The sequence below is a fragment of the Falco peregrinus genome, chromosome 6, assembly GCF_023634155.1.
Source record: "Falco peregrinus isolate bFalPer1 chromosome 6, bFalPer1.pri, whole genome shotgun sequence".
Lineage (NCBI taxonomy): Eukaryota > Metazoa > Chordata > Aves > Falconiformes > Falconidae > Falco > Falco peregrinus.
In genome coordinates, this window is record NC_073726.1 from 72840106 (window position 1) to 72857360 (window position 17255).

Here is a 17255-nt window from a genome sequence, read left to right on the forward strand (position 1 = left end):
CTGATGTACACAAAAAGAATATCAACTGTCCATGAATAAATGTTGCTGAAAATTAGAAAAGGTCTGTCCCTGAAAACAGTACTGTTCTGGAAAATTCTGTTAAGAGCTGTTGGAGAGTTTTACTACTCAATTTGTTTTGAAATGGTAAATTCATGGATGGAGAAGTTAGGTATAAATGAAACATTATGTTCATTAATGTCTGAAAATCCCACGAAAATAAATTTTGCTCATTATACTCTAAATTATTTTCAGGCCTAGACGGAAATGAGAAGCAGGGTGTCATCAAGAATGATAAAGAAAATTATTCTGATATTTGGGGTGAATATTATATATACCAAGACTAAGATCTGGATAACTAGTCAGCAACAATGACTGTATGTGCTCTTAAAAGGCTCTGGAGAAAGGTTGGTAAATCCAAAAAATCTAAGCACCAGCCCTCAGAATACCTATCCCACACAAAATGTCTAGTTCTTAAAAATCAAGGCACCAACTATCACTAGTCACCCTTGAAAATGTTAGACAATCCTTTCATCCATCTCTGTTTACACAAGCAGCCAACCAGTCTGTGCATATTTTACCTGCTACCATAATTTGACAATCCTGTAGGAAGACTGTGAGCCAAATCTCAAATTCAAAGTCAGTCCAGCAGGTAGAAAGCAGAAAGTCATTACTTTTCAATAATCCTGGATATTTAACTCACTTTTCTGAGAAGTAGGTCAAACACCAAACTCTGTGGTAAACGGATCTTGTCATGTGGAAAAAAATATTTTTTCTGCCTGAAAACTGTGTTAGCAATATTGTGATCCACAATTAATGTTACTTTAGCTAATGATGTTTTCTTGTTTTCTTCTGATTAACCTGTGCTTTTGATGCCCTTCATATAGGTCACCTCAGTTTTCCCATCTATAGACCATTAGGAACTAAATCCCTGAGCAGCTAGGGCTACAGAAAAAAATAAGAAACTTTTTGTTATCTTGTGAGGGCAGAGCCAGCTTTAGGCACAAGCAAAGACGGTAATGGCCTAGGGAGCAAGAGGATCTCAGCAATGAGCACCCATGACCTTACCTACTTCTTTGCCTATGGCTAAACAATGTGGCTGCAGAGAAAAGAAGGTGTGTGGGGATCTCGGAGAGTTCAAGGGGAAAGTTCCAGCACTGATTCTTAGGATGAACTTTAAAAATGCTAGCAGAAGGGGGAACCAGATAACACAACGTGATAAAATGGTGAACTAAAGCATGCCAAAAATAAACTGCAAAAGAAAAAAAAAAAAAAAAAAAAAAAAAGAAAAGATAGACATATGGTTCTGATGTACACTGCTGCTCTATACATAGTTAGGAACCAGTTTTGGGGAGGCTGTGGGAATGAGGGCTTCCTTAAGCCAGTTTGTCCTTGACAGAAAGTGCAGAGAACTATAACCAGAGTTGTTCTACCTTTCTGTGAAGGTGCACTGTGAGATGTCACGAGAATAGTGAAGAGGCCTTTTCAATTGTTTGTGGATAACATGACATGTTTTCCATTTTAACAGTGAGAACTGCATACAGATAAAACAGAATATCTGTTTTTACATTTACATGATTACATTTAACATAACTCACAGTGAAAATCTGCAACAATGACAACAAAAGTCTCTGTTTAGTTTTAAAGTATGTGATGAGCAATCTGGGTGTTAAAAATATTTTAGTCTTAATGAACCCATGAAAGGAATGCAGGTATTATGAGACTGGCTGTTCGGCATAGTGATAATGTCTGATTAACACTGGTTTATGGGCCTAGGCCTGCTTTAGGCAAATTAAAATGCACTGTACTTAGCTGCAAAGTTTACATGACTCTTCTAGTAATATCACAAATTCCCTAAGTGCTTTGCAATAATATGGCCCAGTTACAGATTCTATAACCTAAATCATGTCTCAGTGATTTAGAAAGTGTTTAAACTATGCATTAAATTAAATACAGAGGAGTTAAAAAGGGAAAGTTCACCACATGCAACCTAATTAATCAGCACCAAATTGATTTTGTACTAATAGTTTGAAATGAGATTTGTTTTCTTGTTTTCCATTTAAATGTTAATTTCTGTCATTTATTAAATACTCCGTATGTATCTGTTTCAGGAGAATGTAATTAATAATTAAGATAATTAACTGAATCAGTTCAGAGATACCTTTCCTTGTATTACATTAAGAAAAACATATAAATCTTTCCTCAGTTTAGTATGCCTAATTGCTGTATGATAAATTCACACAGTATTTTGAAAAAAATCTGGGGTTTGGGAGAAGGGCAAGCTGGGCAGCTATCAGCAGGTAGAATGTTCTTTTTGGTATGGTTGCACCTGTGAAGCTACAGAATTTAACCAGAACATCTCAGATCACAAAAATTAGGCTAATGCAATGAATTGAATTGATTTCAATTGATTGCAGTAAGCAATCCAACCCACTCACAGAAACCCATGAATAAGAATTTAATTTTAAAAGACAGGTGAAGCATTTGCTCAGCTTTGAACAGGGATGATGAAGGTGGTTAAGGGTATGGTCAGCCCTCATAAGCTAGTTAGATATGGTCTAAAACTGGGGAAAAAAAAGAAAACAGAAAAAAAAAAAAAAAAGAAAATGAACACTGACAATTTAGTAGAGGTTTGCTGCCATACGGCCTGAAACTAATGCATTGCTGTTCTATAACATCAAAATCTATCCAGAATATCATCAGAGAGCTGTAGTAATAAGCAGGGAAATTAAAAAAAAAAAATATGGCATCACAAGTTATATAGATCTTAACCAGCAATTGAATTCAAGAAGGCAAATGTTTTCTAATGAGTACTGCATCTTACTCTTCAAAGACCAGTGATTATCTTGCAGTGTTATTTCTCAAGTCGAGTTCACTTTGATGTTAAAACATGTTTGCTGTACATATCTACATGTATATCTAGGTGTTTTTTTTTAATCTATCTTGCTTTTTCTGATGAAGGCTCTTAAAACTCTAGGAAATTAGAGGTGTGCTCTGGCTTCCCTTGCACAGGGGTGAGACGGGAGAGATAGAGGAAGAAAATTTATTTCTTCTTTTTTTCACATTGAGCAGCTCCACAGGGATAGAGGTTTTAATAACCAGGTAGAGGATTTATTAACACATTATACACAGCTAAATCACAAATTGGATGCAGTAGCCTGGCACAAACGCATGTAAGTCCATGTGAGATGTGAGTTTAGTGTAACCAAAAAGAAAGTCATAGGGCACTCTCTTACCTGTCAAAGTGAAGACTACTTCTTATACCCTGGAATTCCTCAAAACACACATTCTGTCTCTGTTGTCTGTTGTTGAAGACTGATGGTATCCAGCTTATGAAGAGTAACTAACCCAAACTAAGCCATGAGACAGGCTACATGTCAAGAGTGCACCTTTAAGCAGTAGAACTCAGGGGCTGGATATGCTGTATTGCTACAAATAGCAGTAACTGGATGTGTGGGGGCAGTACGTGTTCGTGTGACGTAGGTTTTAGAATCTGGGGGTTTTTTTTGGTTCTTGCATCCATGAAACCAAAGATCAAGAAATGGAAACAAAACAGATGCACAAACAGTACATGTTCTGTTTGTTTGTTTGTTCTTCAGGAAAATAAAGGAAAGTTTGGAGTGCTTTCCTGTTAAACTCAATAACTTGATCCACATGTTTGCACAGATGTCAGTGACAGGCTTTGCAAAGCCTCCAGCTCCAGAGTCTGTCCCTCAAGAATGGATGATGTTGGACGGAGAGAAGTCTATTGCAAGAGCCACCATTCTGGGATTCAACAAAAAGACTGACTCCGTATGTATTATGTTCTTTGCTTGCCCTCATTTGCCTTGATCTTTAATGACTCTTTTGTGAGCTTATATACTCTGCCTCCTCCTTTATAGAAGATGTGCTTGTGCCACATTAAAAGGATCAGAGGATGAACAGCAGTGCCATAAGCAATGAACTACCGGAGAGAAAGAACACCAGGCAGACAGCTATTAGCAGAGAGCCATTAAGGAAACAGTTCATGCCCTATAGTGAAAAATAAATCAAGAGCTAATTAAAGCATCCAGAAGGAAAGCATGGCGCAAAATTAGGAAGCCTAATAGAAATCGGAGGCTGTTGTATGATGCTTTAATGGTGCACTATTAGTTTTCACACATTGCAGTGATCTTTCAGTATTTCAGTTGCATGCTATCCAGGCACAAAACTTCCTGTGCAGCAAAGACTCTAAATTACAAACCGAATTCTCTGGCACTTGGCACTGCATTAAAGAAAGGTTTTTCTTTGTTAAAATCACGTTATATTTTCACTTGTACATTTTTTTTTTATGTGCCTCTCTGACAATTTTCTTCCTCTCCCTTTTCCTCAATACAGCTGTATTTGGTGCAGGTGGTGCAAACCTGCAATGTGGTCACTTTCGTGGAAAGATCATTTGACCAGTTCTCAAAACTTCACAGCCATCTCCAGAAGCAATTTCCATCACATGCCCTCCCAGAGTAAGGCAGCATATTAGCAAATGTGATACTGCTGTTAAATGGTTCTCTCTGTGCACAGATAAGAATGTGAGAAAATGTACAGCAGACATATTTTTAGAAACACAAAGGCAATGTGACATATTCTATCAAGCCTTCTATTCAGCCCCAGAAGTAACTGAATCACAGACTATTGTGACAGTATAACTTTTATATATATTATTGTTCCTTTTTTAATGGGAGGAGAAGGGGGGAACAGCTTGAGCCTGACACATATTCCTGAAATCAAAAGGTAAGTGGTATTGACTTCATTAAAAGTACAATAGGGCCTTTAATAGTTTTTGTTTTCTGCATGATGCTGATCAAATCTCGTAGCACAATCCACATAGTAAAGCAATATAGGAATGTTCACACTGGGTCAGAACAGAAACAAGCCAATCTCTGACACTGGCAGGCATGATAAACCTTCTTACATAAAGATGCACATACTGCCCAGATAAGAAATATGCAATAATCTTATGTACTATCCTGGCCCCAAAACCCAACATTTTGTGCCTCGCATCTTTCAGTTTAATGTCTCTTGAAAAATATGCTATCATTATTTGCAATAATTCTGAATATTAATTATAATCCACGTGTATGCCTATTCCTGCTTTTCATATTCTGAATCTTATTTCTTCACAGTTTTCTGGGACAGTGAATCCCATGGTTTATTTTTGTATTATATAAAACAGCTTTGCCTTATGTAATGATTTTCAATGGCTTTTGTAATAAATATCATATATATTATACTGCATACACCATTGAGAACAAAGTAGTTGTCTCTTACAGTCATGCTAATTACCCTGATGCAAGCCCCTTTTCAAACTCAGTCTACGTTTAAACATAAAGCTGGCCAAAAAAGATGAGTGGTTTATTTGAACAAAGCTGAATATCAAGTTATATGCTTGAAAAATAGTAAGGTCTTTGAGGTTTGACCCAAAGTAAGTAGCTGCAAACAATGTGGTTTTGACTTAAAAAATAAAGTCCACAAATTCCAGACCCAAATTTTGTGTTCCTCAAGCTTGAGAGAGGCGTTCATTTAAACAGCTTTAGGTTACTTAATTCTAGAGAATCTTTCTCCTATCTGAAGGGATTTTCATTGACTCCAGTCTGACTTCTTATGACTGGCTCACATAAACTGATTTGCAGCAGTTGGTGAGAATCAGAATTTCACTAAACACTTAAAGTGTTTGAATCACGGTTTTGATTTGGAGATATTTGCATGCAAACTATTAGGTTGTAAAATAAAATATTTAACAAGTACCTATTTATGATTTTTTTCCTGTGGTAAGCAGAGGCCTTTGAAGGAAAATATATTTCTTTTTAGAAATACATAGACCTCAGAAACCCTGTAGTGAATTTCAAAAATAGTACTAGCCATTTTTCAGATAAATCTACCTTTAATAAAATCCTTCACAACATTTTCACTGCAAAAGAGTTCCAGAATTCACAGAGAGTTAATCTGCATATATTGAGGCTGTGTCTAAGAGGTGCAGAGCTTTATTGTCATAATTCAATCCCAGCAGTAACCTGTCAGTGTATGATCTTTCCCCAAGACTGTGTTGAAGTAATTCATTTTATGATGTTTCTTTATATGTCTGTTCTTTAACGTTAAAGTTTTGGGGTTTTTCTAACAGAACTTCATCAGCTTGAGGCTTTTCATGTGTTCCAGATTTTATTCTAATAATAAAAACCTAATTATTTCTTTATAGGAAGTTATCACTGAAACTGCCATACCATATCAGACCATTAGCCTGTCTGTGTTACAAAGTTGATGCCAGGTGCTTCAAAGGAAGGAAAAAGCCTTGTTCCATAATATGACCACAAAATCAGTTTGAAAATATGTGATTTAAAAGTAAAATGTCTAATATTACTAGAATAATTGGAAATGTTAACAGAAAGGACTTGGTTACTGCTTTATATTGATTCATGAAATTGTATATATTCTTGTCTCATTAGGAAGAAATAATGCAATATGAGTCTACTTCATACAAGTGCTAAATACTGGCTATATTTCAAGAAAGTAATGGCAAAATTTCAGAGTTCTCAGCATCTGAAATTTTGCTATTGATATCTAAACATTCAGCCCATATTTATAAGTCAAAGCATAGCTGCCCCAAGCAAGCCCTTGCCCTCTAGCACCTTCCCTTTTATTTGGTTTCAGACAGAGTATTAATTGTGTTTAATTATTGGGTTTTAAAAGGACAAAAATCTTTTAATCCAACAAGGCATTTAAGTGACATAATTTATATGCAGATTGCTCTTGAAGCTAGTAAGTAGGAAATGGAATCTGGTATGCAGGATGTCTGCGCGTGGCGCAAGTTTGTATTTTTCTGATGTACTTAAGGTAGATGCAAAGCTCAAAATGAGCTTGGGAAGTTAACCTTTTCTAACACAAGTGTGTTCACAAGTACAAAGTCAGTTTCAGCCATAGGTGCAATTCAGCTAAAGCGTGAAGATCATTTAAAGAACTGTTCAGCACCACCACAAGGTTTGTGTTGTCCTTCCCTGCAGCAGAGTTACTGGTGCTAACACTCAGCAGTTTCTCTGTCCTCTGTTTGGCCACTGGTCTTAGGATGTATCTTCTGAGGGCCTACATTTTACACCAGAGTCCTCTCTTTGTGTTATGCAGTCTAATTAATTTTAAGCTGCTTATAAACAGATCCTCCCTACCATCTATTGAAAGAAGTCCTTTTTGAGCCCCAGAGGAACCCAGAACACTCACAGTCCATCTATGTGTGCCAAATGACCTGGGCTCTATTTTTATCTCTGGAGCTCATATGTGTCATGATCCTGGGTCATATCGTCTCCCCTGCCTCATTATGTGTCCTGCCACTGCAGTTTCATAAGGCAAGAATTGCCTCTTACTATTCATTTGTACAGTGCCTGAGCCCTGAGATCTTACAGTGCTATAGGCAAAAATAATCAAAAGGTCATACATACATACAATATGCTGCTATCATCCTGGTCCCTTGCTGTTTTAATTGCAGACTAAATTGTACCAGTGCTGAATTCTTCCCCACAGTATTACACAGCCGCCTTTCAAAAGACCAGCCAAGTGTCTCTTTTCAGCGTATTGCACTGCTAGATGGCTCTTTATTCATTTCTCTGAAGCCTTCATAGATCTCCTGAGATCTAGTGGATAAACAAGGTTGTACCAGAAAAAAAAAGGTTTGTAGGCAAGACACAGTTAACTATTAATGATGGTGTTGTAATGCAAAACACAATCAGATCAAAACTTCTACCTTTCTATATCACATAGATTAAAGGACATAAGGCATAATATTAATTATGATTCCAAATATTAGCAAACCATATCATAAAACCATTACATGCAATTTAGCACAGATAGCTTTTCTAATGCTGCTTCACCCTGAGAGATAAATAGTCCTTGTCAGGGCAAGGTTAATATAAATTGATTATGTATATTGTTAAAAATCTAACCTTTTGACTGATCTAATGTGCGTTGTCTCTAAAATGCAAAGATGATTCAAGAAAAACATTATGTGGGGTTTTGACATTTTCAATCACCACAACATTTGAAAATTTACATAAGGCAGCTCTATGCATATGTGGTTTATTTACTATACTGAAATTAAATTCATCTTAATAAAAATTCAGCAAGAACGTTACTATTATTATTGTTATTGCTTTTTGGGGAATTGATATTGTTATTATGACCATCATTTGTTTTCATATATTACTTTTATTTCGCTAGTGCCTGAAATTACATAGGGGATCAGGGGCCTGCTCTGAAAAACTTAAATAGCTCTAAATACAGTCTAAATAGCTGAGGTAAAAAAGCAAGCAATTATATACTCATAAAATGTTACATTGTTTTTTAAGCTTTTGATATTCAGTATTCTGTGGTAAGAGTTTGTATAGCATGAGCCCTGGGCTGAGATCAGGGATCTGTTGTGCTCTGCACAGCGCAAAGCGTGGGGAGGCTAATGTTCTCCTGGGAGCATAAAGGACCATTTTTTTTAGATGTATTTAGATACCACAAAGTGCAAGTAAGTGTCCTTTAGTTGTTTGTTTTTTTTTTTTAAATTATGTTTTTAATTATTTAGACAGGAAAAGAGTATAATATGAAACAGAATATCAGCACATTATTAGAAGAACTAGAGTCAGAAGGGTAAACAGTCTTCTGGACACTGTTCCCCTCCCTTCCCCTACCTACAAAACCTTTTAGAAAGTGTTAACTTTCTTCTATTAAGTAGAGCTGGAAATATTTTCATCGAATACAGTACAAGAGTTATATTTACGAATATTCTTCTTTTGCAGGTTTCCCCACTCATGGCATTTACCTTTGACAGATCTTGAACATAAGAGAGTGAAGGATTTGAATGTCTATCTAAAGCAACTATTAAGTGGATCGAGGAAACTGGCTAATGTGAGCACTTCCAGTATTTATTTTATTTGCATATGACTTTTAGTAGCATTGTACCAAAAGATCCATTCTTTCCGTGGCCTCATTTGAAAAAAAAAAAACAAAACCAAACCACACACAAAAAAAAACCCCAAAAAAACCCAGAACATAAATGACACATCTTTTGATGCAGACTTTTTGAGATGGATCCATTGCAGCATTAATCAGAACTTAAGAAAAAGACAATGAATGACTGAAAAATAGTTTATTAGACCTGGCAGGGCATTTTTTTCAAAAAAAATTATCTTCCTTTGCTGCCATCCAAAAGCAGTGATTCACTGAATTTTTGACAGTAAGGAGTAGGTTCTAAGGAATGTAATGTCTAAAAAAGCAATAAGTTTTGAAATATTGTGTAGTCTGATTTTGACAGTTTTTAAATGAAAAGTTCCAGTCTTTCAGCCCAGAAATACTTTTGATTTCAAAATTTAGTTAACAAGTAGAAATTGTTTTGCAAATGTAAGATCGAAACCAGACTCTTTCAATATTACCAGAACAATACATTGTATCCATTAAAATTGATGGTTTCTCATTTTTTATTCATAATTGTTTCCTGAGATTTGATGTTTTCCTCCTGTTTCAAAATGGAAAGTTGAAGTGGTAACAAACGCCGGCTCCATGCTCTGGCCCAGGACAGCCTTAGCACCGCAGCATTGTAAAAAACCCAGGCCAAGGGCAGCTAACAGGCCCCGTGCTCCCCAGGAGGATGTTAAATTATTACCCTGCTTCACTTTGGGAGTTGAATGGTTAATTACTGACAGTGACACCAGGGTCTGAGAGAAAGAACCATCTTCCAGCAACCAGCTTTTGTCAGGAAAGCTGTCAGACAGGCAGGAAAAACCAATGTTTTACATTGTATCCTAGTAGAGGCCAGTAAATTCAAGGGCACCAAGGCAAGAGCTTGTGCGTTGACCCTGCTGTCCGCTGTTGGCGTGTTCTCCTGCAGAGCCTGGGCCTCAGCCAGGTGAGCCACGCCAGGTCCCCTCAGGGCCAGAGTGCAAACCAGGGCTGCTCTGGTTTAATAACGTAGATGGCCTAGGATGTAACAAAAGGGTACGAAAGGCTGTTGTTTTCTCCAAAATTTTAAATATCTTTCTGGTGGATAAAAAGGTTTGCTGCCCAACTATATGACTTTCCCAGCTGTGACTGTGTAATGGAGATTAAAGAAGAAATTGTCTATACATAAAACAGGAGATTTCTTATTGATCTGATTCTAACTTCTGTGCCCCGAGTTGAAATTGAGAAGATTTCTGAAGAGGGTAAATAATATCTGTTTCACAGACTTAGACTTGATTTTGTATGGACAGCTGACTTGGGTGCTTGGCTGCCTTGGCTGACCTTGCCAAATAAACTGCACATGTTTGGGTTAATTGTTGTGCAATTTCTGCCACTCACAGTAGGGTCATGGGTTTATTTTAAATTAGCACTTTTTGGTCACAGCTGAGGAAAAACTGATATAAGCCAGTGACCTAGAAATGAAGAGCTCTGTATCTTCTGCTGTTCTCTGGGCTGCCGTAAGGTACATGGATTTTCAATTTGAGCCAAGCACTGCTGTATAGAAGCCTAATCTGTGGTTGAAAAATTAGACTGCTTAAAGCCCTGGGATAGTAATAAAAACATTTCCCAGTCACATGCAGAAGCTCTTTTCTCCCTCCAGCTGCATGGTCTGTGCATGGGCTACTAACCATCCAGAGCATGCTGCCTTGCACTGGCCTTCCTGAGGTCTTTCCTCCTCTCTTTATGGCCCTACAGCATGCACCCGTGGAGCTGGGCAAGTTCTCCCAGCATGTTGCTTCTGGGACACTGGGACACAACCATGAATAGGATATTTAAAGGGAACTGTGGACAGGTCTGGTTGGGGAGTGGCTCTGAGCCAGCCCAGTGGGGCTATTCAGACATGCTGGACTATGCAGTTCCTGAAAACTGTTCCAGTCTGGTATAGCCTATAGCAGAACCATCAGAAGAAAAGTTTTGTGCCTAAGGGGGCTGCACAGCTACTGGTGTTCTTACTTGGAGGGCAGGATAATAAATGGAGTAATGAGCAGATTGTTTCAATCTGTAAAGTGCTATTGTGTGCAGGAAATCTTTCTGCTTACCACCATGCAACTAACCTGCAATTCTAGATAATAACCTTCAAAGTTATTGATACTCTATAAACATTGAAACATTATTTTTACTTCAATATGCTTCTCCTGCTGGGAGATGTGAGAAACTGAGAAAAAAACTGATGTGTTCTGACCCACTTAGAACAAGGAGACCAGCCAGTGGGTAATTTCCATTGTATTCCCAGCTGAAGGCTTCTTTTTTACTTTTTCCTTTGGTATGACTCTTTTAAAAGTGTCATCATGTCTTCTTGGTTTTAGTCTGAGCGGAAAGACAAGCTAGGAGGCTTTCTTGGTAAAAATAAATACAATTATTTTGTCTTTCTTCATGTCCTGGGCAACTTTGCAGTCAAATTTGTCCTTTTTCTCAAATTGCTAAGGAACCTGACCAAAACCATTTAGTGAGTTGTCTGTTCTCAAGCATTACCAAACCACCATAATAGTAAAACTATGTAGGAATAAATAATTCATTCAGAAATCTGTGGAGAAATCTTGTAAGAGCAGCTGCCTCTAGAACAGGTTTGCCTTCACTTTCTTGACACAGTCATTTCTTTCTGATTAATTATACCTGTACGGTATCATTGCTGTATTGTAGCTGTAGGGTATGCTGGAGTATTCTCTGAGATGGAGAGAAGAGACTTGTTTTGTTATAAAATACCCTTGCTATTACTGTAAACACATTACCTTGATTGACTAGACAGCATGTCAGCCCTGAAAAGTTTAGTCCAGTCCACACAGGAATGACTATATGCTTGATTCTACCAAATAAGTAATTAAAACCCCTTGAAATAAAGAAAGAATTGGATTATACTCAAATTCTTTCCTCAGTCATGTCTTAAGTGCATGCTTTTTTAGTCCAGACTAAGTTCTGATTATGAAAATTGTTTTGTAATTAAGAGTAGGTCAGAATGTCACTGATCTTTTCTGCTAAATGGTTTGAACGAAGGAGAGGTGGAAAATAGTTGCCTTCTCATTTACGCTGTAGCTCAAATGGAATTAAATGTTTCATTTAACCCTTCTTTAAAGAACAGAAACTTCAAGCCACCTTTCTCTATCTCTGAATTTTAGTGTCAGATCCAATAAATGCAGAAACTTCAGCTGATGGAGGTATTTGCTACTGGGCCAGTTTAAATGCTTAACTGTGCTTGTGCCTGTCCCTATTCAAAGCGGTTTTAAAAGTCTGTAGTTTAGTTTGAGTATAAACTTAATACATTTACTTCCTCTTAGACTTCATTGAAGAGGTGCCTAGAATAGGAGTGCTTTTCTAAATTCAGAGTAACACTGGATTATAAATAACTATACCACCAGACTATATACATGAACAACAAGTTATATTCATTGCACTAATCACTAAAATGCAAAAGTTTGTGCAACTTATTGTCATATTGAGTCATTTAGGGCAGGATCAAAAGCAGGCTTAGCACCTTTTTTAATTTCATTCTACTCCAATATATATGGTAACACAATAAGAATACTTAGTTTTGTGCAAAGTTGCACCATTGCTGACTGGCTCATCAGCTGCATGTGTTGAAATACCTGGGTCTTCTAGATCAGCAAGGCGACATACTCAACGATGTTTAGACTCCTGGAGCTTTGCTTCATTAAATGGCAGAACAAGTAAGTGCTGCCACCAAGAGTGAAGCATCAAAAACCAGTAAATTGAAGGTTGGTAACATGGAGGAGGACAAAAATATACATTATCAAAGTATAAATCAAATCTGTGACAAAAGGCAGCTGCTGCTAACCACTTTTACATTTTTCTCTATTTCACTCTTAACTCCAGCTGAGTGATGGCCCAAGTGGAGATTGCAGCCCAAACTTATCATACATATCATAATATATCATATAAATTAGGGCTGTCCTAGTGGCTTGTAATTTTAGTGCTGTATTGCAGGAGGGTTGTACACTCCCTGGGGACACAAAAGCAAGGTAAGGCTCCATTAATTTAATCTTTTCTTGGCCCTGGTGTCAAACAGTAATCACAAACCTGAATGTCTTCATGCTTATCTTGAAAACACAACTTGCACCTGGCTTGGCCATTACAAGTGAAAAATCTAAAACTGAATCTAAAGCAATGTTTTATATAGCAACCACATGTGTTTGGTACCATCAACCAGATAGTAACATTCTATAGATATTCTTCCTAACTCTCATTATTTAAAAGAAGTGGCATTTCATTTTTGGATATTGTATTAGTAACACAGCTCAGACACTAAATGTGCATACTGGCCTTGCAAAACTACGTAGCCTTCAATAAACATGTTATTTGTCCCGCATCTTTCACATAGATTGATTTTGTGTTCAAGTTCAGTGGGCTTAGATGTTTGAGGGTGTTTGTTTATCATGGGGAGAGGGGTGCCAAAGATTAGAGCAAGTGCAGGTAGGTGCACAGTAGGCTAATCAGTAAAAAGATATGAGGTATATTGGGGTCGGACTCTATAGAAATTTTCTAAATATCCAAATTAACTAAGGACTTTGGGGCCAAAGATAGACCTAGTGCAAGCTGGTAAGCAAACAGCAACAGTGTATGGAGAGGTTCTATAAACAGTGACTTATAGGCTGTGTAAAAGGGCTTTAAAGACGATGTAAATGGAAGTGATTGTAAATTACATTCACTCCTTTTCAAGCATACAGTGAAAACCAGGACCACAGTGTTGTTCTAGAGTGACAAATGTTTTACACTATAAAATTAAGCAAGTTTGATAAGAGCTTCCCATATTTCATTTCTATTTTATTCACTGGCACTACCTGAGATTTGCAGAGATGAGAAAATAACTTCCACAGTACCCATATAGAGGTACATAACACAGTGGTATAGAGTGCACCCAAGGTACGTGGGTCCCTTAAACTCCTACCAGTCCCATACTCCAGCAGCAAGGCATCCAGCAGAGCCAAAATGGGGAGGGTTCAAAGTCTCTCTATTTTCTGCTGTCCTTTCCTGAAGTTATAATAGCCGCAGCAAGGTCAGCTTTTTCTGGTTTCTTTCTTTCCTGCTGATTCTCCATCCTGTTAAAGTATAACAGGTGCATGGGTGTTCTCTGACCCCAAATCTACCCTAACACAGCTGAAAAGAAAGCTGAAAGCAAAGGAGAGGTTGCTTTTCTTTGTAACAAAATTAAATGCAGCTTGAAATCAGGCTGTGTTTCACTAACAGCAGAGTACTCTTCTAGTTAGTCTCTTGATGAAGAGCAGCAGCCAAATTCTACCATTCTACAGTAGTGCAGGGCTGTGCCAGCTCCCCCGATGTCACTGAAATTGCTTATTTCAGTTGTGTCCTAGGGTAAGTGAAGGTGGAATTTTTCCCTTTTTAGTTTAATGGCTGAAAAACACCATGGGTGAGTTCCAGCCAGACCAACACTGGTGCACCCATACATACCTGGCTGCTTCCCAATAGGCTAACATTATTGAGTGACCTGGGAAAATAGCAACATTACTTACTAAAGATTGTTGCCTTATTAGGTAAGAATGGTTAGACAAATGACAGGAGGCTTTCCTAAAAATCCCTAAATGCGCATTATTTTAGGGAATTTTCATTTACTGATTTAAAGGGAAGAATTCCATGGGGAAAAAAAGGGTAAGTGAGTGCTTATGGTCATCCTCATGCCTATCTGCCAAGACTGTCACAAGGTCTCTAGGATTCCCACCTATGGTCATATCTTGTTTACAAGTGGACTCTATCCATCTAAATACAGTGTGCTTTTCATCATACATATGTGCCTGTAATTTAACAGTGTAATTAGATGTATACTTAGATATAAGCATACACTTCAGTCCCATTGACTGGGGTTCAATTGATTGAATTCCATCAATTTAGGAATCACCTAAAGTACAGCATGTGCTTTGGTGGTCTGCTGACGAAGAGTGAACTTAAGAGGGTACTTACACATTTTGCTGGTGAAAATCTAGACAGTGGACTCCTGAAGCAGGCAGATTAAAAGAGTTCAGGGAGAAATTACTGACTTATAGATAAGAGTGTGCAAAATGCTTATTGCCACAAACACATAGGAGAACTCCGCCATTGCCTTTGAAGCACTTTGACCAGGATAGTCTGCTACATCTGCCCCTGCAATCCATTTGCCAACACTGGCCTTGCTGCTTCCCCACATACTTCAGTACCTGTTAAGTACAATGGACACACAGACAGAGCAAGCTTTAAAATCAGTGCTGTGGCATCAGCAGTGTACACACCTGTCATGTTCATGCCTGACTTAGGATCTGGGCTAATTCCACTTCTGTACTTAAATGAAACATCTGTTTTTTGTCAGTGTTGTCTCCTTTAGAAATGAGAATTTGGAACTATCACCTAAAACAATCCTTGCACTTTCTGCTTACAGACCTCTCTGTTCATATATTTCAATTTATTGCTGAAAGAGTAAGTGGAGAGGAAGCAGAAAACCAGATTGCTACATGTGGAATTTTTTCCCTTTCAAGCAATTTAGTGTATCCTTCCTTCCACCTCCTGCCCACTTCTCTCAAGATCTTTGGACTTAAAGGGCTATTTAAGTTTCTGTGCTTATTTTCATGCTGTCAAATAAAGGCTGAGCTGCCGAAAATATACTCTTTCAGCCCCTGAGATTTCCCACACTTGGGACTTTTGCTGAAAGAGCAAATGGAGGTCCCATAGGGAATAACGTGGTTGTTTAAAGCTACTGGAAGCTAAAGCAGGTGTATGCTGTTTCCCCTGTAAGCTATCTACATGAGATGAGAGAATACTTAGTCATGCTCAGAGACAGGTATATTGGCAGTCCACTGCTAATAGCTAAAGGATTTGTCATTTATTTCAAAGAAAACAATTCTGTTGGTTTATCCTTTTATTTCCCCCCTGTTTTTTCTTTCAAAGAAATTATCAGTGTGGGAGGAAAAGCTCCAAACAGTAGAATGAAAAGTAAAAGGCATCTGCTAAAATAAATCCAGATTGCTAAATCTTATCTCTATGCTGAACATACACATCTTGTCCCTCTTGTCTGCTGTAACCACATGTTAACTCCTCACTAGCTGTGCTTGTCACTAAATGCTTCCTTCTCTTTTTTCCTTGCACAAATCATGCCACATCTTGTCTAATTGAAATAAGACAAATGTTACATGAAGTACATCTTGCTGATAAGAGACACATTATTTTCCACAGCCTGGCAAAAAACAATGGTGACATTTTAATGCTAGAATCTGAAAAGTCTCTTGTTCTACTCATTCATTACAGTGTCAGTCCAAGTAATGTTAGTATGAATGTAGCAATTCTAACCATCTTAATGAATGGCCGTTCTGAAATACGACTGTATGAAAAAAGCTAATAAAATGCAATTACTGTCCACCTTTGATTCAGAATCATATGAGTCTATTTCAGAATTCACATTTTTTATTGCCTTGCAGCATACTCAAATCTGGGGATTTCGTTTATTGTTTAATTCTCTACAGCTGAATGTAACTACCTGTTATATATGTTCACTAGAGCAGTACAGGTCAGTACATAAAAATAGAAGTTATAGTGCAGTATATAATGTGGATTACTCTTTTAAACAGGATGGCAAAATATGATCATCTCTTTCACTCCCCACTGGTTTCTGGTAGGAGTTAACTCTGTATGGAGCTTTTCAGTGTGAGTGTCCATTAAGCTGCCCTGTGAGGGAGGTATGCACAGTATCTATGCCTCAGGGAGGCACAAGTTAGGTCAGAAGCCTGAGGTCAGTACAGTGCCAAGGGCAAATTTCATGCTGACTACACAACACATAGTAAAGATGTTCTCCTGCATTTGTTTCACTGATGGGCTGCTCTGTAAATGTTGTTGCAACTGCAAATACATATCCTGAGCCACTGGAGAGGAAGGAAGAATGCAAATCTATGGCTTACATTGACAGAAAGGGGCCAGGTAGGCACAAATGCAGCATCCCTGAGCCAGTGGTAAGGAGCACCATCATCTTCCCTCTGCCTGAGAAGAAATCATTCCCTGGGGTCCTTGCCCATGATCAGAGGGGAAAGGCTCCTCTCTACTGCTAACTCTAATATATACTGTAGAAACCTACCAGCACTCTGCTTGGAGGGGAATAATTTCAGGAACAGAGCACAACATGTGATATTCCCTAAAATACTTCTATTTTCTTCTAGAATAAGCTTGTACTCAGCTTCTTCCTGAATTGGTCCAAAGATACCTTGGCAGAAGATTCATCATCTGTGACCTTAGGTATGTGGATTACCAATCTGATTTCTTTTCTGAAAAGTTTTTATTTAATAATACTAAAT

At 37.8% G+C, this 17255-nt stretch overlaps 1 protein-coding gene across 1 annotated transcript in view; it reads left to right on the forward strand.

Moving 5' to 3' along the window:
- The window catches only part of PIK3C2G (phosphatidylinositol-4-phosphate 3-kinase catalytic subunit type 2 gamma), a 208105-nt gene that overhangs the window by 160686 nt on the left and 30164 nt on the right, over positions 1–17255 (forward strand). Inside the window, 4 exon segments of the mRNA XM_055809289.1 lie at positions 3597–3789; positions 4354–4475; positions 8778–8886; positions 17121–17196. Coding sequence (XP_055665264.1) covers positions 3597–3789; positions 4354–4475; positions 8778–8886; positions 17121–17196 — 500 coding nt within the window.